This window comes from Zophobas morio, unplaced genomic scaffold (genome assembly GCF_036711695.1).
Source record: "Zophobas morio isolate AGI-343-1 ecotype UQ-CSIRO unplaced genomic scaffold, CSIRO_AGI_Zmor_V1 ptg000017l, whole genome shotgun sequence".
NCBI lineage: Eukaryota > Metazoa > Arthropoda > Insecta > Coleoptera > Tenebrionidae > Zophobas > Zophobas morio.
The window spans coordinates 1348831-1373118 of record NW_026972122.1 but is presented as its reverse complement, the minus strand read 5'-3'; the positions used below and the strand labels follow the sequence as shown (position 1 = coordinate 1373118).

The window sequence follows — 24288 nt, the reverse complement described above, 5'->3', positions numbered from 1 at the left end:
TGGAAAAATTATTGGAATTTTTTAAGTAATATAAAGCCGAGAATTACTACTACAAGAAAATGTCCTTGGGTAATTAACGAATGGTGCTCGAAAAACGGTCAAAAATTCTGAAGAGTTTTGAAAAATTGCAAATTTTTAAAAATTGCCTGAAAATCCTCGAAAAATTATGGCAAATACACTTCGATGAGCTGATTCGAAAAATATAACTTATGGAAGGTTTCGGACTAAGATTCACAAAAAATTCGGTTTGAAAATAAAATCTTTTCAATTTTTCAAAAGTTGTTATTTTCATTTTATCGATTTTGGAAAAATTATTATTGAAATTATCGAAAAAATGTAAAGCCGAATATAAATTCTACAAGAAAATATCTTTGCGAAATTTTTCAATGGTGTTCAAAAAACGGTCAAAATTTCTGGAGAGTTTTGAAAAATTGAAAATTTTTAAAAGTTGCCTAAAAATCATTAAACAATTATGGAAAATACATTTCGCTGAGCTTATTCGAAATATATAATTTATGGAAACTGTCGGACCAAGATTTACAAAAAAATCGGCCTGAAAAATATTTTTTTTAATTTCTCAAAAATTGTTATTTTTCTTTTATCGATTCTGGAAAAATTATTGGAATTTTTGAAGTAATATAAAACCGAAAATTACCTCTACAAACCTAAATCTATAAGACAATGTCGTTGGGTAATTTTCGAATGGTGCTCGAAAAACGGTCAAAAATTTTAGTAGTTTTGAAAAATTAAAAATTCTGAAAAGTTGCCTAAAAATCCTCAAAAATTATGGCAAATACACTTCGGTAAACTGATTCGAAAACTATAAGTTGTGGAAGGTTTCGGACCAAGATCTACAAAAAATTCGGTCTGAAAATGATTTTTTTTTTAATTCCTCAAAAATTGTTATTTTCCTTTTATTGATTCTGGAAAAAGTATTGCAATTTTCGAAGAAATATAAAGCCCTAAATAACTTCTACAAGTCAAAATGTTCAAGAAAATCTCTTTGGGTAATTTTCTAAAGGCGCTTGAATAACAGTCAAAAATTCATACTGGAGTATTTCGAAAAATTAAGAATTTTGAAAAGTTGCCTAAAAAACCTTAAAAAATTATGTCAAATACATTCCGATGAGTTGATTGGAAAAATATAATTAATGGAAAGTTTAAGACCAAGATTTACAAAAAAACCGGTCTGAAAATGATTTTTTTTAATTTCTCAAAAATTGTTATTTTCTTTTTATCGATTCTGGAAAAATTATTGGTATTTTAGAAAAAATGAAGACGAAAATAACTTTCACCATTCGAAATCTACAGCTTTGGATAAATTTCAAAGAGTTGTCGCAAAACGGTCAAAAATTCATACTGGAGAGTTTTGAAAAATTGAGAATTTTGAAAAGTTGCCTAAAAATCCTTATAACATTATGCCAAATATATACCTACATTTCGATAAGCTGATTCGAAAAACATAATTTGTGAAAGGTTTTGGACCGAGATTTACAAAAAATTTGGTCTGAATTTTTTTTTAATTTGTCAAAAATTGTCATTTTCATTTTATCGATTCTGGAAAAGTTGTTGGAATTTTCGAAGAAATATAAAGCAGAAAATAACTTCGACAAACCGAGATCTACAACAAAATGTCTTTGCGTAATTTTCGAAAGGTGCTCGAAAACGGTCAAAAATTGTGGGGAGTTTTGAAAAATTGAAAATTTTGAAAAGTTGCCTAAAATTCCCAAAAATTATGGCAAATATACTTCGATAAACTGATTCGAAAACTATAAATTGTGGAAGGGTAAAGGTATATCCGTTAATAAACATTATTATTATTATTATTATCTCAAAAATTGTTATTTTTCTTTTATCGATTCTGGGAAAATTATTGGTATTTTCGAAGAAATGAAGACGAAAATAACTTCTACCAGTCGAAATCTACATCTTTGGGTAATTTTCGATGAGTTGTCGAAACACGGTCAAAAATTCTAGGTAGTTTGAAAAATTGAAAATTTTTGAAAAACATAACTTGCGCAAGGTTTTGGACAAATATTTGCAAGAAAATCGGTTTGAAAATAAAATATTTTAAATTACTCAAAAGTTATAATTTTCATTTTATCGATTCTGGAGAAATTTTGGAATTTTCGAAAAAAGTTAAAGTCGAAATTAACTTCTGCAAACTGAAATATACATAAAAATATCTTTGGTAATTTTCGAATTGTGCTCGGATAACGTCAAAAATTCATACTGAGGAGTTTTGAAAAATTAAGAATTTTTAAAAGTTGCTTAAAAATCCTTAAAAATTATGACAAATACATTTCCCTGATCCCTGAGATGATTCGAAAAACATAACTTGTGGAAGGTTTCGGACCAAGATTTACAAAAAATTCGGTTTGTAAATATAATATTTAAAATTTTTCAAACTTGTAGTTATCGTTTTATCGATTCTGGAAAAAAATTGGAATTTTCGAAGAAATATAAAACCGAAAATAACTTCTACAAGTCCAAATCTTCAAGAAAAAATATCTTTGGGTAAATTTCGAAGAGTGCCCAAATAACGGTCAAAAATTCATATTGGGCAGTAATCGAAAAATTGAGCTAGAATTTTGAAAAGTTGCCTAAAAATTCTGAAAAAAGTATATACATTTCGATGAGCTGATTCTAAAAGTATAACTAGTGGAAGCTTTTGGAGCAAGTTTTACAAACATTTCCGGCGGGAATTATTTTTAATTTCTCAAAAATTGTAATTTTGATTTTATGGATTCTGGAAAAAGTTTTGGAATTTTCGAAGAAATATGAAGCCGCAAATAACTTCTACAAGTCAAAATCTTCAAGAAAATGTTTTTGGGTAATTTTCGAAAGGTGCTCAAATAACGGTCAAAAATTAACACTGAAAGTATTTCGAAAAATTGAGAATTTTGAAAAGTTGCCTAAAAACCCTCAAAAAATTATGGCAAATACATTTCGGTGAGCTGATTCGAAAAATATAACTTGCGGAAGGTTTAGGACCAAGACTTACAAAAAGTTCAGTCTGAAAATGATTTTTTTTAATTTCTCGAAAATTGTCATATTCATTTTATCGATTCTGGAAAAATGATGAGAATTTTCAGAGAAATGAAGGCGAAAATAACTTCCACCAGTCGAAATCTACATCTTTGGGTAATTTTCGAAGAGTTGTCGAAAAACTCAAAAAATATATAAGCTGAAAATTGGGATTTTTTAAAAGTTCAAAGATTTCTGGAAAATACATTTCGACGAGGTGGCGCGAAAAATGTGACTTGTTTATGATTCCTGAACAAGATTTTCGAAAAATTAAGTTTGAAAGTGGAATTTTTAAAATATCTGGGAAACGGTCATTTTTTATTTTATCGATTCTGAAAAAATTGTTAGAATAATTTTAACAAGTCGAAATATTTTTAAGTACTTAGGTTTCGAAGGGTGTTCGAAAAACGGACAAAAATTCATATATGTTGTAATGGGAATTTTGGTATAAATGAAACCTAAAACAACTGGTAGAGATCAAAATAAACAAAAGAATCTCGTTCGATAATTTTCGAAATTCTCGAGAAAATGTCAAAAATTTCATATTTAGAAAATTGAGCTTTTGATGAAGTTGCCTAAAACTCACGAACAATTCTGGGATTTTTGAAAATATATTAAAATGTGCAATTCTAAGAGAGTGGTAAGAATTTCCGAAGGTTTTTCGACTGATAAAGTAGGGTTTTTCCAAAGATGTTTTTTGAAGTTTGTTGCCTCGCTTAGAACTTTGTAGCTAGACGTCATTTTTTTTTATTTGATAAAATTTAATTCAAAGGATTACCATTAAAGTGTCTATGCTTATCATATTTTTTTTTTGTAGATAATACGTGTTGGATTTTCTACCTCAACTTTGCTGAAAAGTCAGACTTAGACAGTTGTGCAAAAAAAATCTCAATTTCTGTAAAATAAATGCTTTAAATTTTGTAATTTAATGTTCTTCTTATTGTTCAGTATCTAAATAGAATAATTTAGAAATAATTTCCAAATTTATTAGTAAACTCTCGTTATTTAGAAAAAAAAAACGATAATAATAGTCATAGTGTAAGAAAAAAAAAATGGCCCAGGAGGGTATCGAATCCGCTACCAACTGAGCTAATGCACGATTAGCCAACGTTTGTCTTACATTACTGTATATTAAATGTTGTTGCAAATTTGGATGTCTAGGGTGAAATTCAAGTCGGATACATAACCTACCAATTTCATAAAATTATAAAACTTAAGTCATTTACTATGGAACCCTGTCAAATTGTTGGTAGGAATGAATAGACAAATTTTAGTTAGCAAATAAAAAACAACAAATACACTATACAGAGAAAACACTGATAATTTAAAACTAGAAAATATGACAATTTTTTTGTGGTAAATATTCACCATATGAACTATTTATTCATGCTATCTATTTGAACATTTACCGTTTCCTTTATTATTCGATAAACAGAGTGATGAATGTACCGTATTATGTGGTTTTATCGTTAATAAGTACAACTGACCTCGTGTCAACCTCAGTATATGGTGAGTGCAGTTACCGCAAACAATTAATGCATTCTGATGGGAAATTAACAAGCGAATCGGTTTGTTTAGTGAGTGGTAATAAAATTTTTGTGAATCGGTGAGTAAATGTCTTTTGTTGGTTGTACGAACTTTATTTTACCTATTTAACTTTACGAAAACACTGTATAATATTAAAATATTACAAAGGTGGTAATAAAAAAGTTGTTGTTTAACATGTGACGCTTAAATGGTAGTAAACGACAAGTTGGCGCTGCTTTTTGATAGAAGAAAACGTAGTGAAAACCGTATGTGTTTTATTGATCCATACTGTTGTGTGTAATTGCCATTTCCGCGTCGTCAGCCGTCTTCGATTAAATTTTAGGTTTAGGTATAGAAATACTTCACAATGTTTTCAAAAAAATCAAAACCAATTTGATATATATTTTTTTGAACTTCCGATAAATTTCTAAAAAAAAATGGGTCTAAAATTATTTAGCAGAACTTACCTCGCTTCTGAGGGATAATCCAGCTTTTCAGATAAAAATTTATAAAATTTAATTTTACGAATTTAATTTTTTTAACTGTTATAATTTTTAACATAAAAATAAGTGAGTGATGCTAAAATACAAGTAAAGTAGCATGCTATGCAAATGTTTCAAGTGAGTTTTTTAGCATTGTGGGATGATATTAAATTTTAGTAAGGACGAAAAACAGAAAAATGCTGTAGAAAAACAACAAAAAAAGAGGAAAAACGACAAAAAAAATGGAGAAAAAAAGTAGGACAAAAAAAGCTACAGAACATCACAAAAACACTCCATGAAAAGACAAGGCAAAAAAGGTGCAAAAACCACCAGAAAAAAACTAAGAAGTATCTAAATAAGAGGAAATCAAAAAAAGAAACAAGCCAAAAAAAACGGGGACAAAAAAATCGAAAAAAGTCCATAATAAAAGAAATAACTAAAAAGTTACAAAAAAAACTTGTGATAAAAAAAAGAAGAAAGCGAAAAATCCACAAAAAAGGCAAAAATAAAGCAGGACAAAAAAACTACAATAAAAAATTCGACAAAAAGGTGACAAAAAGATTCTCAAAAAACACGAAAAAAATATAAAAAAAGACTAAAAAATAGAACAAAAGCCAAAAAAGGAATTAAAAGCCAAAAAAAAACCGACAGAAAAAAATGACAAAAAAACAAGAAAGACAGAAAAAGCTATAAAATTTCACCAAAACACTTCATTAAGAAAGACCACAAAAAAAAACAAAATTATATAAAAAAGAAAATAAAAAACAAACGAAACGCCGAAAAAAAAACGGGACAAAAATATCGAAAAACGTCCATAGTTAAAGTAATTACACAAAAAACCACAGCGATAAAAAAGAAGACAAAACGACGAAAAAAATTAGGTAAAAATCCGAAAAAGAATTAAAAAAGAAAACAAAAAAAACTGCATTAAAAAGACCAAAAGAACACCATAAAATACCAAAAAGGATATAAAAAAAGGAAATTAAATAAAGAAACAAAAAGCCCAAAAAGACGAGGACAAAAATATAGTAAAAAGTTCATTACAAAAGAAATGACAAAAAAAGCCATAAAAAACTGGCGATAAAGAACAAGCCAAAAGCAATAAAAAACGACAAAAAAAGGCCCAAAAAACAAGGACAAAAAGCCAACAGTAGATTGCAAAAACAGTCAATAAAGAATCTGACAAAAAAAGATGCAAAAAAAAACAACACAACAAAGTAAAAAGTATCTAAAAGAAAAGAAATAAAAAAAAAGTAAAAAAGCCCCAAAAAACTGGGACAAAAATATCAAAAAAGTCCATAATAAAAGAAATTGCCAAAAAGTTACAAAAAACAGCAATAACAAAGAAGAAAGCGAAAAACGACAAAAAATGCCCAAAAAAGGAGGACAAAAAAGCTACAAAGATCACAAAAATTTGAAAAAAAATCCGACAAACAAAAAGTGACAAGAAGACTCCCAAAAAAACAATAAATAAGGCTATAAAAATTAGAACAAAAGCCAAAAATGGAATAAAAAAGCAAAAAGAAGCGAAAAAAGGACAGAAAAAAGCTATAAAAGATCACAAAAACACTCCATGAAGAAATATGGCAAAAAATGTGTTAAAAACAACCATAGAAAACCAAAAAGAATAAAAAAGGGAATTAAAAAAAAACAAACAAAAAAGCCAAGAAACGGGCACAAAAATATCGATAAAAGTCCATAATAAAAGAAACTACACAAAAAAAAACAGTGATACAAAAGAAGACAAAAAAACGAAAGCTTAAAAAACAACAAAAAAAATATATATAAAAACAAAAAAAAAAAGAGGTAAAAAAGCCGAAAAAATAATTTAAAAATAACAAAAAACTTCACAAAAAAGAAAAAAGTTGCCAAAAAAACACCACAAAAAACCAAAAAGGATATAAAAAAGGAAATTAAACAAACAAAAAGCCCAAAAAATCGGGGACAAAAATATGACAAAAAATACCATAAAAAACTAGCAATAAAGAAGAAGGCACAGAGGCTACAAACAAAAAACCGAAAACAAAAGGTAAAACAAGGATCTAAAATATGGGACAAAAAAGGCGATTAAAAAACAATGAAAAAACTACAAAAAAGGCCCTAAAAACAAGGACAAAAAACTAACAATAGATTACAAAAACAATCAATAAAAATCCGACAAAAAAGGTCCACAGAACATCACAAAAATAGTAAGAGTTTCTAAGAAAAGAAGAAATGAAGAAAAGAATAAAAACCCAAAAAACGGGGACAAAATTATCAAAAAATGTCCATAATAAAAGAAATTTCCAAAAACAACACAAAAAAATAGCGATAAAAAATGAAGACAAAAAGATGAAAGTGAAAAAAGGCTATAAATAAAAACCGAAAGCGAAAGCTAAAGCTAGGACATAAAAATATGCGATAAAAAAAGGCTACTAAAAAGCGATAAAAAACACAAAGAATCCCAAGAAAGAGGGGAAAAAGGTGACAAAAAGATGCCACAAACAACAAAAAAAGAGATATAAAAAAGGCGAAAAATTGAGGTAAAGGTCCGAAAAAAAGAATTAAAAAAACAAAAAAAATCCAAAAGAAAAAAATTGTCAAAAAACATCAATAAAACCAAAAAAACATAAAAAAGGATACGAAAAAGAAACAAAAGGCCCAAAAAGTCGGAGACAAAAATATTGTAAAACGTTCCTAATAAAAGAAATGACAAAAAAGGCCATAAAAAACTGACGACAAAGAAGAAGACTAAAAGGCCACAAATTAAAACCGAGAACAAAAGGTGAAAAAAATGCGACAAAAACGGCGATTAAAAAGCGACAAAAAATGCCCAAGAAACGAGGACAAAAAGCTAACAATAGATTACAAAAACAGTCAAAAACAGTCTGACAAAAATTGGTAAATAGACACCAAAAAAAAAACAAAAAAGTGACGAAAAACTCGCCAAAAAAATAACGGTAAAAAAATATATACAAAAAAGGCTACAAAGAAGGCAAAAAACCGACAAAAGACCACCGCCAAAAGGGCTACATATATATAAAATAGGCGACAAAGAATTGGAGGAAGGTTATTTCGAAAGAACTTCCCTCGCCTTTGAAATATAGTCCCACAAATCCCACTTCTTTGAAAAATTATGAAAATTGATTTTGCGATTTTATTTTGTGATAACCCCTACGACGTAAAAACCAGTGTCGTAAATTCCAAGAGAGCGCATCCCGCACAAATGCGGACAGTATAAAACATATTTAGTGCCGATAACTAACGGCAAAAAATGAATTGTCAATTTCTCAGAACATGCTTAACTTTAACCGTTTGACTACTAGCACGTTCAGATTACAAGCATCAGCGGTGCATTTGCGTTAAAAGAAAATGAAATTTGTTTGATTTTGTCTCCATAACGCAGATAACATGACTAATTAATTATTTAAGCGCTCTCGTTTTTTCCCAAAAACTTGATGCTTAGCACAGGTACCTTGTTGGTAGAGATGATTAGATGATTAGTCATACACATGAAGTTCTTAAAATATATTTATAAGAGTAAATAGAGTCATTTTAGAGAGTATGTGTCTAATAAAAGCACCAAAACACGGAAATAAAATGTATACTAAATCTGATCTAAATAAACCAAGTACTATCACACTTCTGTTTATCTCCCCTTTTTTTATAGCTCCGGGTCGAACAAAATAAATAATGCGTCGATTGTATATTTTTTGTATTATGTGCCCATTGCAGTTGATGATACTATATATTGTGAAAAATGATACGATATGAAACGCAAATTAAAATTAGAAGCCTTATTTTCCAATAATTAGCAAACGTATGATAATCGTGCCACATAACTTCTTTCTGCATTTATTAAGATTAAATCAAATCTCTGTGTACAAAACAATTTTTCTTGGAACAAGCGATAAAATGACAAATTTCGCACGTCTCAAATTTTGTATATTTGTTTTAGATTAGATAATGGATTCACTAGGGAATATTGCCCTCGCATTCCCCGCACATGGTGCTAGAGACCGATCATGAATCATGGTGAAGAAAGAAAAAAGAAAATTAACCCGAAACAAAGGGCGAACGTCCTATCAACAATAACATTTTTGTAAGTGTCTTTTGGAATCGCGTTACAGAAAAACTAATTGTTTTGCAGTTTTTCGTTCGATTTTTTGAGAAAAGGGTTCAAGCAAGATATAACTGAAAATGACGTCTACGAAGTCCTTCCACAGTTTAAAGCGTCGAAGGTTGGTGATACGTTGGAAAAAGAATTCTTGACACAGAGATCTCAGAAGGATAGAGTTTCGAGTTATCGGTTGCTATGGAGTTGCTACGGCAGGTACTACTTTCTTCTGGGTTTAGTCCAACTAACCATGAAAATGATCATGATGTAGGTAAGTGTTTCGGTGGTTTTAAATCTAGTGAGTTTTTTCCAGAACGATCCTTCCCAAAGCCCAAGGAAAGTTTATTTCTTATTTTTCACCTAAAACCACGCTTAGCAAAAGCGATGCCGTCTACTACGCCGTAGTTGTAATAGGGCTAAATTTTGCCATCTGTACCTATAATCACAACTACCGCTTCCTCATGACGGAGCTAGGAATCAAAATCAAAACCGCCTTTTGCTCTCTTATTTACCGAAAATCTCTAAAATTGACCACCAGTTCATTGTCGAGAAATGGAATAGGAAAAATCGTCACTCTGATTTCCAAAGATGTCAACAGTTTTGAAAATATGGTAATTTTCTTGAACGACATGTGGATTTCGTTGATAGTACTAGTGGTAGCTTCGTGTATCATGTATTCGAAAATAGGAGTGTCTGCTTTAATCGGTCTCTTACTTTTGGTTTTAGTGGTGCCCCTCCAAGGTGAGTTATCACTATCAATTTTTGATAATTCGCTTTGATAATTCGTTTCATAGTGTATTTGGGTAAACTCACGTCCGACTTCCGAATCAAAGCTGCAAAAGCCACCGACGAACGGTTACAATACTGTCAAGAAACCCTATCAGCTATCAAACTTATCAAAATGTACAAGTGGGAGGATTTCTTCTGCCAAAAAATTTTACGAGCTCGGAAGGAAGAAATGAAGAAGATAAAACTATTCTATTTTGCTAGATCCATTTTCACGGAACTTGGAACCTTCATCATCACTCTAACCTGGTACATATTGATCACCACGTACACAGGTCTAGGGAATCAACTGACTGCCGAAATAGCGTTCTTCCTCCGGGAATGTCTGCGCGCTTTAAGATCACCCATGACCATATCAATCCCCCTGGGAATACTTCGATCGTCTGAACTAGTAGCTTCAATACGCCGAATTGATACCCTCCTCACGGATAAAGAACTTACCAAAACCGTGCAACGAGAAAACAAACACGTCAAACCTTTCATACAAATGACAAACGTGGCCATCAAAGTTGGCGATTGTGAGGTTCTAGAAGATGTTAATTTGAAACTCGGTGTTGGGGTTAATATTATCAGTGGGAAAATCGGTGGTGGCAAGACCGCACTTTTACAAACCATAGTGGAAGGTTTGGGTTATTCTGGTCTAGAAAGAGTGGGTACCATTTCATACGCTTCCGAAGAACCGTGGTTGTTCCCATCCAGTATCAAACAAAACATCCTGTTTGGTCAACAATATAACGAAAAACGGTACCGCGAAGTCTTGAGGGTTTGTGCCCTAGATACGGATCTTGGTACTTTCAAAAAAGGTGACGAAACTATTGTCGATGATCGTGGACGAAATTTAAGCAAAGGACAGCAAGTTAGAATCAATTTGGCTAGAGCTGTGTACAATGACAGTGATATTTACTTGCTAGACGATTGTTTATCGTCTTTGGATGTTTATTTACAAGAGTACGTTTTCACGGAATGTGTGAAAAATTTTCTCGACAATAAAGTCGTGGTTTTGGTTTCCAACAACCGACGATTCTTTAATAGGAGTGATAACGTTTTTGTAGTAGTTGATGGTAGTGTTAAGAGCGTGACAGTCGCTGAGTTACCAGAAACTACAATCGATGACTTAATGACGGACGACAATAACGTCAAAACTGACACTCTAGAGAGCGAAAAATCGGAAATTAGTGAAACCACGAAATTACTCGACCAAAAACCGTACCAAAATATCTACCACGAGAAGGCAAAACAAGGCAAAGTCGAGCTTGGTGTCTACAAAAAGTATTTAAATTTCGCCGGTGGTCTCTTCATCATGTCTTGGGTTCTCCTACTTTACATAGCGACCCAAACGGGGCTGGGTTACTCAGAGAAGTCGGTAAGCAGATGGTAAGTGGGTTTGAGGTTTGAACCACAACTATACTATTTTTGTAGGGTCAACAGCCAACAAAATTTAGCCACTTCACCTACGAATACCACGGAATATCAACAACTCTTAGACAACGACAGAAAACAGTTAAACTTGTACACTTTGGCGATCGTTCTATCCGCTATCTTTTTGACAACACGAATCTTTGCCTACTATAGTTTTGCGGCTAAAGCTGCCTCTGCTCTTCACAAGTGTATGACGATATCAGTTATCAATGCCACGATGAAATTTTTCGATGTGCGTTATTTTGGGAATATTTTAAACCGGTTTGCTAAGGACATGTACACGATTGACGAGTTATTGCCTTTCAATGTGGACGAGTGTCTAAAGGTAGCTACACTCGATTGACTATTATCAATTTAATAACTCTGTTCTAGTTCGTCTTCAACTTTATCAGTGCCGTGGTATTAATTGTGTCAGTCAACGTCTATTTTTTAATTCCTATTGTCATTTTCTTCGTTGTACTATTTTTCATGCGATTTTTTTACATTCCAACGGGGAGAAGTATAAAGAGACTCGACTCAGCAAGTGAGTTTATCAATTTTATCGATTGGTGGTTGATAGTGGAAGCTTTTAGCCCGAAGTCCTGTGGTTGGTCATCTCAATGCAACTCTGGAAGGTCTATCGACAATCAGGGCCTCTGGAACTGAATCCATTCTGAAGAAAGAGTTCGACAGACATCAAGATCTTCACACTTCGACTATTTACATGGAACAAAGTGCTTCTAGGTTTTTTGCCTACGCTTTGGACCTACTGTGTAATTTCTTCATCGCAGTGATTATCATCAGATTTCTGGTCTATGACAAAGGTAAGCATTGTCTAGAGGTTGTAGTTACAACAAAAAATTGTTTTTAGATACCCAAGCCGGTAGTGTTGGTTTAGCGATTTCCCAGGCTTTATCACTACCAGGACGCTTACAATGGGGTATAAGACAATGGGCGGATTTAGAAAGTCACATGACATCAGTAGAAAGAGTCCTAGAATACACCAACATAGAAAAAGAAAACCGAAGTGGCCGCTTGCTCGAAAACGTGTCTTCTTTCAAAATCTCCTACAAGAACGTCCATCTAGAGTACGAAAAATCCAAAGGCCACGTTCTCAAAAGTATCAATTTTGTTATCAAACCTGGCGAGAAGGTTGGAATTGTTGGAGGAACCGGCGCAGGCAAATCGTCGTTGATATCAATCCTGTTTAAACTGTATCAATACGAGGGCAGCATCATCGTCAACGACATTGACATCAAATTGATCTCTTTAGACTCCCTTAGGTCGAACATCGTCGTGATCTCTCAAGACCCAGTTGTCTTTAATGGAACGATTCGCAGCAACATCGACCCCACCGGTTGCTACACCGACGACGAAATCTGGACCGCCATAGACAATGCAAATTTGAAACATCTGATACCGGCTTTGGATTGTCAAATCGTTGATAAAGGTTCGAATTTCAGTTGTGGCCAAAAACAACTAATTTGTTTAGTTAGAGCCTTGGTTAGCAAAAGTCGGATTGTGGTTTTGGACGAAGCCACTGCCAACGTAGATCCCGAAACCGACATCATCATTTCCAAGATCATAAAAGAGGGTTTTGTGGGCTGCACTGTGTTAATGGTCGCTCATAAATTGACAACAATCTTAGATTTCGACAAGGTTATGGTCATCGATAAAGGAGAAATCGTGGAATTTGATGCACCCGACGTTCTGGTACAAAACGAAAATGGCGTCTTTTGCAAGATGGTGGCGAAGGCCGGGTTGTCCCGATAGCGTGTATGTGTGTGTGTTTTTACGAGAATAAACCAACTATTCATTCATTTGTTGCTTTATTTCTTTTGGGTTATCTTAATTTCACGGTTATGTAAGTTTGAACTTCGGTGATATAAAGTGCTTTCATCAAAACAAATCTTTATCGCTTATTGTATGGACATTTTTATGTAAAGATAATGTGATGATGACCACTTTGGAACAAGGTACTTCCGGAACAGTAATAAATCAAGAGTCATAACCTATTTACTCTCCGGGTAGTTAGACTGCGTGTTGGTTTGTCGACGAAAGTTGATAAATTTTCGAATGTTGGAAAAATGTGCGGCTGTGACTGAGTGACGATTTGGGTATAGTTTATTAGGAAAGTATTTGGTTTAAGTAAATTGAGAAATTACGGAGCTTCCTTTGTGCAGTCGTAGGCGGCTGCTATTATGGCTTAATTTTGAAACTTGGAGTGCAGTTTTTAATGTGTGCGGCGGCAGTGGTGAGATAATCACAAGTGATGGATCGAGGGCGTTCCGTAGAGAAAGAAAAGCACCCACGGGAAACGACAAATATTATTTCAAAGTTTTCGTTCTTGTAAGTGTTGAAATTAATTTTTACGCAGAATTGTTGTAAATGAGAATATCAGTTTGATAATTAAAAAAAATATTGTTTGCGTGTGGTCGAGAGTATCAGAAGGAACTTTGATATGCGCTAGCTATTTTTGGAATTTTGTTAGGAGATTATACAAAACCTTAACACACGCAATTTAAAGAAAATTGAAACATTTAACACTACTTAAAAATTAAAAAATTCCTACATTATAACACACACCTTGACCAATTTCAAGTTGTAAATCAGCTTAATGAAAGAAAAAAAGATCTTAATTTATTTTGACAGAACTTCCGTCGCCCCTAACTACAGCTTAGAAAAATTTAACTTTTTTTTTATGATAAAATTAATAAAGTAGAGGTAAAGAAGCATCGTATGCATATCTTTCTAGTGAGCTTTCCAAGTTTTGAGTTTTGAATTTTTAATTTTATATAATACCGTACTCCTCTATTTGTGGTTTATGAATTCGTTTTGACTTTTTACCCAAGGCTTCCAGATTTTTGGATAAAAAATCTAAGTTGCATAACAATATTTTACAATTTAACTTTGAAATTACAAAATCGAGTGCTTTGAAATCTTCCAAACGTTTTAAGGTTATCGGAATCATGGTAAATCGTTAATCAAAATTTATCCGTTCTGGTCCCCCTCCCCAGGAATAGTTGATGTCATCTGATAATTTTGTCGAATAAATAATATTTAAATATTAAAAAGGAAGATAATCCTGAACTTGCGTTGAATTTTTATCTTAGACATGAAGATTTTCAAATCATAAAAAAATTTTTCAATTTACCAATTTTTCGAATTTCTAATTTTTCAACTTTCGATTTCTCAATTTTCCGATTTTCAGTTTTTCGATTACTCAATTTTTCGATATTTCAGTGTTGGGATTTTTCAATTTTTCGATTCATCAACTTCTCGATTCTTAAAATATTCTATTTCCCGGTTTTTTCATTTTCCGATATCTCAATTTTCCGATGTTTCGCGATTTTTGAAATAACTTTGCAATTTTTCGATTTCTCAATTTCTCGATTAATGGATTTTTTGGTTTATCAACTTTTCAATTCCTCGATTTCTGTATTTTTCTATTTTTCAGGTTTTCAATGATTCCATTTTTCGTTTTTTTTGAAATTTTTTATTTTTTGAATTTGTCGATTTTCTAAATTTTTGATTTTTTGGGTTTTCATCGATTTGACGTTTTTTCAGTTTTTCGATTTCTGAATTTTTCACTGTTTGAGTAATGGAAATTTTTCAATTTTTCGATTCTTCATTTTTTCTAAGGTTTTTCAATTTTATGATATTTCAGTTTTGGGATTTTTCAGCAGTGGATCATTCAATTTTTCAACTTTTCGATTTTTTGATTCCTAAATTTTTTATTTTTGCGATTTTTGAATTACTTATCGAGATTTCGATATTTCGATTTTTCGATTGTTCAATTTCTCGGCTTTTCGATTTCCCGATTTCTCGATGTTTTGATGTTTCGTTTCTCGATCGACTTCTCGATTTTTTATTTTTCAATGTTTAAATTTTATAATTTTGAGTTTTTCAATTTTGCGATTTTTTTAATGTTTCGATTTCTTGATTTTACAATTTTTGGGTTCATAAATTTCTCAATACTTACCTTAATTTTTCAACTTTTAATTTTTGTTTTTTCAGTTTATTGGTTTTTCAATTTTTCGATTTTTCAGATCTTCGAATTTACGACTTCTTGATGCGATTTCATGATATCTCGGCTTTTTAATTGTAAAAATCTTTAAACTTCGTGTTTCAGATTTCTCGATTTTTGGATTTTTTTTTTTTTTGTTTATATGTATTCTAATTGTTTTATTTTTTTGATGTTTCTATTATTTGACCTTTCGATTTTTGCTTTTCGGACACGATTTCTTGGTTTGTCAATTTTTCGATTTTTATTTTTCGATTTTTTTATTATGAATTTTTAAATTTTGGAATTTTTAACTTTTCCATTTCTTGATTTTGGAATATTTCGATTTCTAACTTTTCTATTTTTCAACTTCTCGACTGTTCCATTTTTCGATCTCTCGATCTTTTAATGATTCTCGATGTTTCAGTTCTTTAACGTTTACATTTTTTGACTTTTCGGCTTTTCGATTTTTCGATTTTCCAATTTTTTGTAATTCCAGTTTTGGAATTTTTCAACTTCTCGATTTTTCAGTTTTTTCGATTTTTCAATTTCTGGATTTTTTAAATTTTAGATTTTTCGATTTCTCGGTTTTTCATTTTTTTGACTTTCCGATTTTTCGATGTTTAATTTTGGAATTTTCAATTTTTAGGATTTCTCGGTTTTTCGATTTTTAATTTTGAATTTTTCAATTTTCAATTTTTTGATTTTCCACTGTTTCGATGTTTCAATATTTTTAATTTTAGATTTCCCGATTTCTGTTTCTCAATTTTCTCGATTCTTAGATTTTTCAATTTTTCAGTTCTACGATATTCCTATTTTTCAATTTTTTGAATTTTTAAATTTTTAATTTTTCAGTTAATTGATTTTCGGTTTGATTTATTGCCTTCTCTGCTTTCCGATTTTAAAAATCTTTTTATTTTTCGATTTTTAGATTTCCTGATTTTTCAGTTTTTCGATTTTTGATGTTTTGATTTCTCGATTCTACAATTTTTCGATTCGTCAATTTTTAGATTCTTTAATTTTTCGATATTTTATTTTTTGAATTTTCCGATTTTCAATTTTTTGATTTTTTAAATTGTAGATTTTTTAATTGCTCGATTTTTATTTTTGGATTTTAAAATTTTTTAATTGTTTAAATTTTAGATTTTTCGATTTCTGTTTCTCGATTTCTCGATTTTTCGATTTTTCAATTTTTCAGTTCCTCGGCATTCGTATTTTTCAATTTTTTGGATTTTTAATTTTTTAATTTTCATTTTATTGATTTTTCAATTTTTCGAAATTCCGATTTTTCGATTCGATTTCTTGACATCTCGGTTTTTTGATTTTAAAAATCTTTCTGCTTTCGATTTTTAGATTTCCCGATTTTTTATCGATTTTTCAACATTCAGTTTTGGGAAATTTTCAATCTCTGGATTTTTCAATTTTTCGTTATACAATTTTTTGATATTTCAGTTTTGGGATCTTTCAACATTGTATTATTAAATTTTTCGACTTTTCGTTTTCTAATTTTTTTATGTTTTCGATTTTTCAAATATTTCTGGACGTTTCGATATTTCGATTTTTAATTGTTCAACTTCTCGTGTTTCCGATTTCCCGATTTCTCGATATTTGAATTTTAGATTTTTTAGTTTTCCAATTTTTCGATTTTTTGATATTTCAATTTTTTGATGTTAAAATTCTTCGGTTTTTTAATTTTTCGGTATTTTAATTTTCCAATTTTTCCATTTTTCGTTTCTCGATTTTTCAATTTTCCAATCTTTCAGTCGTTTTTCGAATTTTTAATTTTTGATTTTTCAATTTGTTGGTTGTTCAATTTTCGATTTTTAAATTTTTCTTTTTCGATTTATATATTATATTTTTTAATATAAATTTTTCAATTTTTCAAATTTAACTTTTCGATTTTCTGATTTTGGACTGTTTCGATTTATAAATTTTCTATTTTTCGACTTCTCGAGTTTTAGATTTTTCGATTTTCGCATTTCTCAATTTTTCGATTTCCCAATTTTTCGTCATTTCAGTTTTTTCGATATTTTAATTTTTCGCTTTTTCAATTTTTTGATTGTTCGACCTTTTGGCTTTTCAATTTTTTAACTTTTAATTTTGGATTTTTCAGTTTTTAAGATTTTTCGATTTCTCAGTTTTTCGGTTTTTCTATTTTTCAGTACCAACTTCGATTTTTAATTTTGGATTTTTCGATTATTCAATTTTTTGATTTTCTAATGTTTCGAGTTTTCAATTATTCAATTTTTTTAATTTAAATTTTTGATTTATGCATCGCGATTTCTCGATTTTTCGATTTTTCAATTTTTCAATTCTTCGATATTCCTATTTTTAATTTTTTTGAATTTGTCAATTTTTGATGTTTCACTTTAATGATGTTTTAATTTTTCGATTTTCGAAATTTTCGATTCAATTTCTTGACATCTCAGTTTTTCATTTTTAAAAATCTTTCTACTGTTCGATTTTTAGATTTCCCAATTTTTCAAGTTTTCGATTTCTCAATTTTTCAACATTTCAGTTTTGGGAATTTTTAGATTTTTAACATTTTTTATTTTCGAATTTTCAATTTCTAGATCTTTTCAGTTTTTCAATGTTTCGATTTTTCGATTTCCCGGTTTTTCAATTTTTCGACTTCAGTTTTCAGACATTTCAGTTTTGGAATGTTTCAATTTCCCCATTTTTCAGTTTTTCGATGTTTCAATTATCTGATTTTACAATTTGTCGATATTTTAAATTTTCGGTTTTTCGTTTTCTCGGTTTTTCTTCGGTTTTCCAATTTTTAATTGCGGATTTTTCAATTTTTCAATTTTTTGATTTTCTGATGTTACGATTTCTCGGTTTTTTCATTTTTTAAATTTTAAATTTTTCGATTTCTCAATTTCTCGATTTTTCAGTTTTTCGTAGATATTTTTCGGCTTTTTGAATTGTCAAAGTTTTGATTTTTCAGCTTATTGATTTTTCTATTTTTCGATTTTCCGTTTTTTCGATTTGATTTCTTGACACCTCGGTTTTTCGATTTTAAATATCTTTCTACTTCTCGATTTCTCAATTTTTCAAAATTTCAGTTTGGGGAATTTTTCAATTTCAGGATTTTTCAATTTTTCGATTTTTTTATTTTCCATTTTCCAGTTTTTAAATTTTTGGTTTTTTCAGTTTTTTGGTTTTTGCATTTTTCGGTTTTTAAAATTTTGTGTTTTTTCAATTTTTCAATTCTTCGATATTCCTATTTTTAATTTTTTTGAATTTTTCAATTTTTGATGTTTCACTTTAATGATGTTTTAATTTTTCGCTTTTCGAAATTTTCGATTCAATTTCTTGACATCTCAGTTTTATATTTTTAAAAATCTTTCAACTGTTCGATTTTTAGATCTCCCAATTTTTCAAGTTTTCGATTTCTCAATTTTTCAGCGTTTCAGTTTTGGGAATTTTTAGATTTTTAACATTTTTTATTTTCGAATTTTCAATTTCTAGATCTTTTCAGTTTTTCAATGTTTCGATTTTTCGATTTCTCGGTTTTTCAATTTTTCGACTTCAGTTTTCAAACATTTCAGTTTTGGAATGTTTCAATTTCCTCATTTTTCAGTTTTTCGATGTTTCAATTATCTGATTTTACAATTTGTCGATATTTTAAATTTTCGATTTTTCAAGTTTTCATTTTTTTGTTTTTCTGATGTTGATTTCGGTATTTTTTCATTTTTTAAATTTTAGATTTTTCGATTTCTCAATTTCTCGATTTTTCATTTTCGTAGATATTTTTCAGTTTATTGATTTTTCAATTTTTCGATTTTTCGTTTTTTCGATTCGATTTCTTGACATCTCGGTTTTTCGATTTTTAAATATCTTTCTACTTCTCGATTTCTCAATTTTTCAAAATTTCAGTTTTGGGAATTTTTCAATTTCAGGATTTTTCAATTTTTCGATTTTTTTATTTTACATTTTTCAATTTTTAAATGTTTTGTTTTTTCAGTTTTTGGTTTTTCAATTTTGCGATTTTTAAAATTTTGTGTTTTTTCAATTTCTCAATTTATCGATATTTCGATATTTTAATTTTTTGATTTTTCAGTTTACCAATTTTTCGATTTTTAACATTTTTTATTTTCGAATTTTCAATTTCTCGATCTTCTCATGTTTCGTTTCCCAATGTTTCAGTTTTTCAATTTTTCGACTTCAGTTTTCAGACATTTTAGTTTTGGAATTTTCCATTTTCCCCATTTTTCAGTTTTTCAATGTTTCAGTTTTCAATTTTACAATTTTTCGAAATTTCTCGGATTTTCGGTTTTTCAATTTTTAATTGTGGATTTTTCAATTTTTCAATTTTTTGATTTTCTGATGTTACGATTTCTCGATTTTTTCATTTTTTAAATTTTAGATTTTTCGATTTCTCAATTTCTCGATTTTTCAGTTTTTCGTAGACATTTTTCGACTTTTTGAATTGTCAAATTTTTGATTTTTCAGTTTATTGATTTTTCAATTTTTCGATTTTCCGTTTTTTCGATTCGATTTCTTGACATTTCGGTTTTTCGATTTTAAATATCTTTCTGCTTCTCGATTTCTCAATTTTTCAAAATTTCAGTTTTGGGAATTTTTCAATTTCAGGATTTTCCAATTTTCCGATATTTTAAATTTTCGATTTTTTGGATTTTCCACTTTCCAGTTTTTGCATTTTTGGTTTCTGGATTTTTCGATTTTTAAAATTTTGTGTTTTTTTTACAAAAATTCAACACTGGTTCATAAACTACAAGTGGAAAAGTATGTAATTTTATAAAATTTAAATAACATTTCCCGTTATAAAACTTAGAGATGACGTCATTTGACAACAATCAGTCCGGTAGTTTAAACAATTATCTGTCTAATAAAAATCGACACAGACGATTACAATACATCCTTAGCTTACGCTCGGGAAATAAAAACACTGAAAAGTACATAATTCATTCCAGTTACATTATCGCACTTTTCAAAAAAGGCTACACCAAAGGCTTGGAATACGATGACGTCTACGACGTCCTAAACACCTGCCGATCTAACGAATTAGGCAACCGACTGGAACAAGAATGGCAAAAGGAAAAAACCAAACACAAAAAACCCCTACTTTTCCGCCCCCTTCTATTCTGCTTTGGCAAAACTTTCATAACCCTTGGAGTCATACAACTAGTGGTCAAACTAATCATAACGTAAGTATTCACACTTGACAATTAAACCCTGATTTCAGTTTTTAGAGTTTGGTCACCCCATGCCCGGTCAAAACTCATCTCGTATTTCAGCCCAGACCAAACCGACCTAACCAAAAGCGATGCCATTAATTTCGCCTGTATAGTAATAGGACTCAACGTTTTCAGCATACTCTTCTTCCACAATTTCCGCCTGTATGTTTTAGCACTAGGACTTGGAGTAAAGGCGGCTGTGTCATCTTTATTGTATCGAAAATCGCTGAAATTAAATTGTGAAACTCTGTCTCAAGTGACGGTGGGGAAAATCACCACTGTCATTAACAGAGATGTGGAAATTTTTCAACAGTTTGTTAGTCAAGGCAACGATATGTGGATCGCGTTAGTCCAGACTTTCATGATCTGCTATCTAGTATACAACAAAATCGGGATAGCGTCGTGGGCCGGAATCACCTTTTTCTTCGTAGTTTTGCCCCTGCAAAGTTAGTACTTTACTGATTTTTCATTGACAATACTGTTCGTCGATTTCAGTGTACATCGGAAAGCTAGCTTACAACTATCGTTTGAAATGTAGCATCAAAACCGACGAGCGGCTTGAAATCACCCAAGAAGTCCTATCAGCCATCAAGATCATCAAAATGTACACTTGGGAGAAATACTTTGAAAGAAAAATCTGCGACGCTCGAAAGTACGTACTATCCAGTATTTATCAATTGTCAGAACGTTTCATTCCAGAGCCGAGTTGCAAAAACTCCACAAACTCTTCTACAGCCGCGTCCTCATCAACGTAATCGGGCGCATCTGCTCCAGAAGCGCCTTCTTCATCTTCCTCATGACCTACGTCTGGATGGACAACACCGTGACTGCAGAAACCGTCTACTACATCTTAAGCTGCTTCGAGGACCTTCAAACCTCGCTCAGTAACAGCATACCCTCTGGATTTTCCAAAGCAGCGGAAGTCTACGCTGTGATCAAAAGATGCGAGAAGGTCCTCAACTGTGAAGAAATGCCTCTGAAGTGTGAAACCAGCGAAATAGTGTGTCCCCAAATCGTGTTGTCCAACGTATCCGTCAAAGTTTGTGGAAGAACAGTCCTTGATAAAATTTCCATTGATATCAATCAAGGTCTTAATATTGTTGTAGGACCAGTAGGGGCCGGAAAATCTACTCTTCTCAAGGCAATTATGCAAGACTGCGAAATGTCGGGGAACGTTCGAGTACTCGGGAGCATCTCGTACGCGTCCGAAGAACCCTGGCTTTTCCCATCGAGTATCAAAAACAATATTCTTTTCGGGGAAGAGTACTGTGAGAAGCGGTACGAAGAAATCTTGAAGATTTGTAGTTTGGATTACGATCTGGAGTTAATCGATGGAGGGGATAGCACGGTTGTGGGTGACCGTGGTGTCAACTTGAGCAAAGGTCAACAAACGAGAGTCAATTTAGCTAGGGCTTTGTACAAAAATAGCGATATCTATCTGTTAGACGATTCTTTAGCGTCCTTAGACGCTCACGTCAGTGACCACATTTTCAAAGAGTGTATCCAGAAGTTCTTAAAAAACAAAATCTGTGTTTTTGTTACCAATAACCTGGATTATATTCAAGAAGCCGACAATATTATCATGGTAGATGACGATTCGTTCAGTTGTAGCCACAATTTTGATAAGAAGAAATTGATTGATAGTGGGGAGTATCTGATTGATAATATCAAAACTGAAGAATTAGTGGCTAGGGCTCCGGTTTATCACGAAATTAAAAACCCGGGGAAAGTTAGTCTTGCTGATTATTACAACTACGTGTCTTACGGTGGCGGGGTTATCACTTTTTGTTTGATAATGGCTTTGTTCACCGCCTATCAAGGGGCATCAAGTTACAGCGAAAAGCTACTAAGCAACTGGTGAGTGTCCTTGCACTAAGTACTAAGTTTGAAACGTTGTTTTAGGGTAACCCTTGAACAAAATGTATCAACTTTGAAGACAATCAACCTGACGAACACTCCCGAGTATGAGCAAATCTACGAAGAAAGAACTAACAGTCTTACGTTATATAGCGCCATGTTTGCTATCGCCATCGTGTTATATTTAGTCAGCATTTTCACTTATTTCTTTTTCATAAAAACAGCCTCCAAGAATCTCCATAAAGCCATGTTGAAGACCATAATGAACGCCACGATGAAGTTTTTTGATAACAACTTCATAGGTAACGTGTTGACTCGATTTTCCAAGGACTGCGTGACCGTGGATGAATACTTACCCTTTGTCTTAATCGAGTGTCTTTTGGTAAAGTCTAATCAAGAAGAATGTTGTACAAGTATATTTTTTAGATGATTTTTGTAGTGTCCGGAGGGGTTATTTTACTAACTTCGGTTAATATAATCTTTCTAGTGGGTTTCTTCATTCTGCTGGGTGTGGCCTATTTGATAAAACACTACTGCCAACCCACCGGGCGCAACCTTCAAAGACTTCACGTGATGGGTCAGGTTTGCAAAGTGTGTCTGTACCATATTATCAATGTTTTGCAGCCAGATGTCCCATGGTGGGTCATGTCAATTCGTCCCTCACCGGTTTATCAACAATCAGAGCCAGCAATGCCCAGGACATGATTATCAAAGAATTTGATAGATATCAAGACCAATTCACTTCGGCTCACTACATGTTGGACAATAGCTTGATCGCTTTGTCTTTCAGTCTCGAACTATTTTCAGCTCTTTTCATCACTTCTATCATCGTCCAGTTTTTGGCCACGGATTTCGGTCCTAGTGTCGGCGATGTTGGTCTAGCCATAAACCAAGCTTTCGCTATCAGTGAAATCATATCAAACGGCATCCGCGTGATCGCAGACACCGAGAACTTGATGACTTCCGTTGAAAGAATTCTAGAGTACGTGCGACTAGAGCAGGAAGACAAACACGGCAGCTTCATAGACCACTGGCCAACCACCGGTGCCATAGATTTCGCCAACATCTCGCTCAACTACGGTGGAAAAAAAGACATGTTGAAAGACATCAGTTTTAAAATCAACCCCAAAGAAAACCTAGGAATCGTGGGTCGAACTGGAGCCGGCAAATCGTCTATAATTTCAAGCTTGTTGCGTCTGTATCAAATCAACGGAACGGTGACGATCGACGGAATTGATACCAAAATCGTGTCTTTGAAGTGTCTGCGCAGCAGTATTTCTGTGATCCCGCAGGACCCGTTCTTGTTTTCTGGAACGATCAGGGATAATTTGGACCCGTTGAACAAGTACACGGATGATCAGATATGGCAAGTTTTGTCGGAGTTGAGGTTGAAGCAAGTGATAGGTGATCTCGGTTTGGTTGTTGATAAAGGGTCGACTTTGAGTTCTGGTCAGAAGCAACTGCTTTGTCTCGCGCGTGTTATTCTTCGCAAGAACAAGATCATTATTTTGGATGAAGCTACAGCAAATGTGGATCAGGAGACGGATAGAATGATACATGACGCCGTATGGAAAAATTTTGCCGAATCTACGGTGATAACGATAGCTCATAGATTGTTGTCTGTTTTGGATTGTGATAGAGTCATTGTGATGAAGAATGGGCAAGTTAGTGAGTGTGACCAGCCGCAAATTATGTTACAAAATAAAAGTAGTTTCTTCCATTCTATTGTTAAATAAAGACGTCATACTATGAGTGTTTTTTTTTTGCGAATCACAAACCTTAATTAGCTTAAGACTTCAATAACACTGACGTAACAGTCTAACAAATACATTAATCTTAATCATTTCTAGTACACACTTTGATACTGTTCTTATCTCAGACGCCACGTTGTTGGCAAAATATACATATCAA

The 24288-nt window shown here is 31.9% G+C and overlaps 2 protein-coding genes across 3 annotated transcripts in view; both read left to right on the top strand.

Annotated features, from left to right (window-relative positions):
* LOC135130509 (ATP-binding cassette sub-family C member 4-like) overlaps nt 1-13136 on the top strand; it is a 63217-nt gene extending 50081 nt beyond the window's left edge. Inside the window, exons 1-9 of one of the 2 annotated variants that reach the window (XM_064057906.1) lie at nt 4528-4633; nt 8974-9117; nt 9166-9399; nt 9446-9873; nt 9927-11292; nt 11338-11662; nt 11710-11860; nt 11910-12140; nt 12188-13136. In XM_064057906.1, the coding sequence (XP_063913976.1) occupies nt 9041-9117; nt 9166-9399; nt 9446-9873; nt 9927-11292; nt 11338-11662; nt 11710-11860; nt 11910-12140; nt 12188-13089 (3714 nt within the window). In that variant the 5' untranslated portion in view covers nt 4528-4633; nt 8974-9040 and the 3' untranslated portion in view covers nt 13090-13136. Of the gene's footprint in view, nt 1-4527; nt 4634-8973; nt 9118-9165; nt 9400-9445; nt 9874-9926; nt 11293-11337; nt 11663-11709; nt 11861-11909; nt 12141-12187 lie in introns of those variants that run through there. The other variant, XM_064057907.1, reaches the window with a different exon arrangement.
* Nucleotides 13137-13219: 83 nt separating this feature from the next.
* On the top strand, nt 13220-24126 carry LOC135130510 (probable multidrug resistance-associated protein lethal(2)03659). The gene is made up of 8 exons (XM_064057908.1): nt 13220-13665; nt 20257-20490; nt 20536-20966; nt 21016-21172; nt 21220-22377; nt 22423-22759; nt 22804-22954; nt 23002-24126. The coding sequence occupies exons 1-8, from the start codon at nt 13589-13591 to the stop codon at nt 24111-24113; spliced, it is 3657 nt and encodes a 1218-aa protein (XP_063913978.1). The 5' UTR covers nt 13220-13588; the 3' UTR covers nt 24114-24126.
* Nucleotides 24127-24288: the final 162 nt, after the last annotated feature.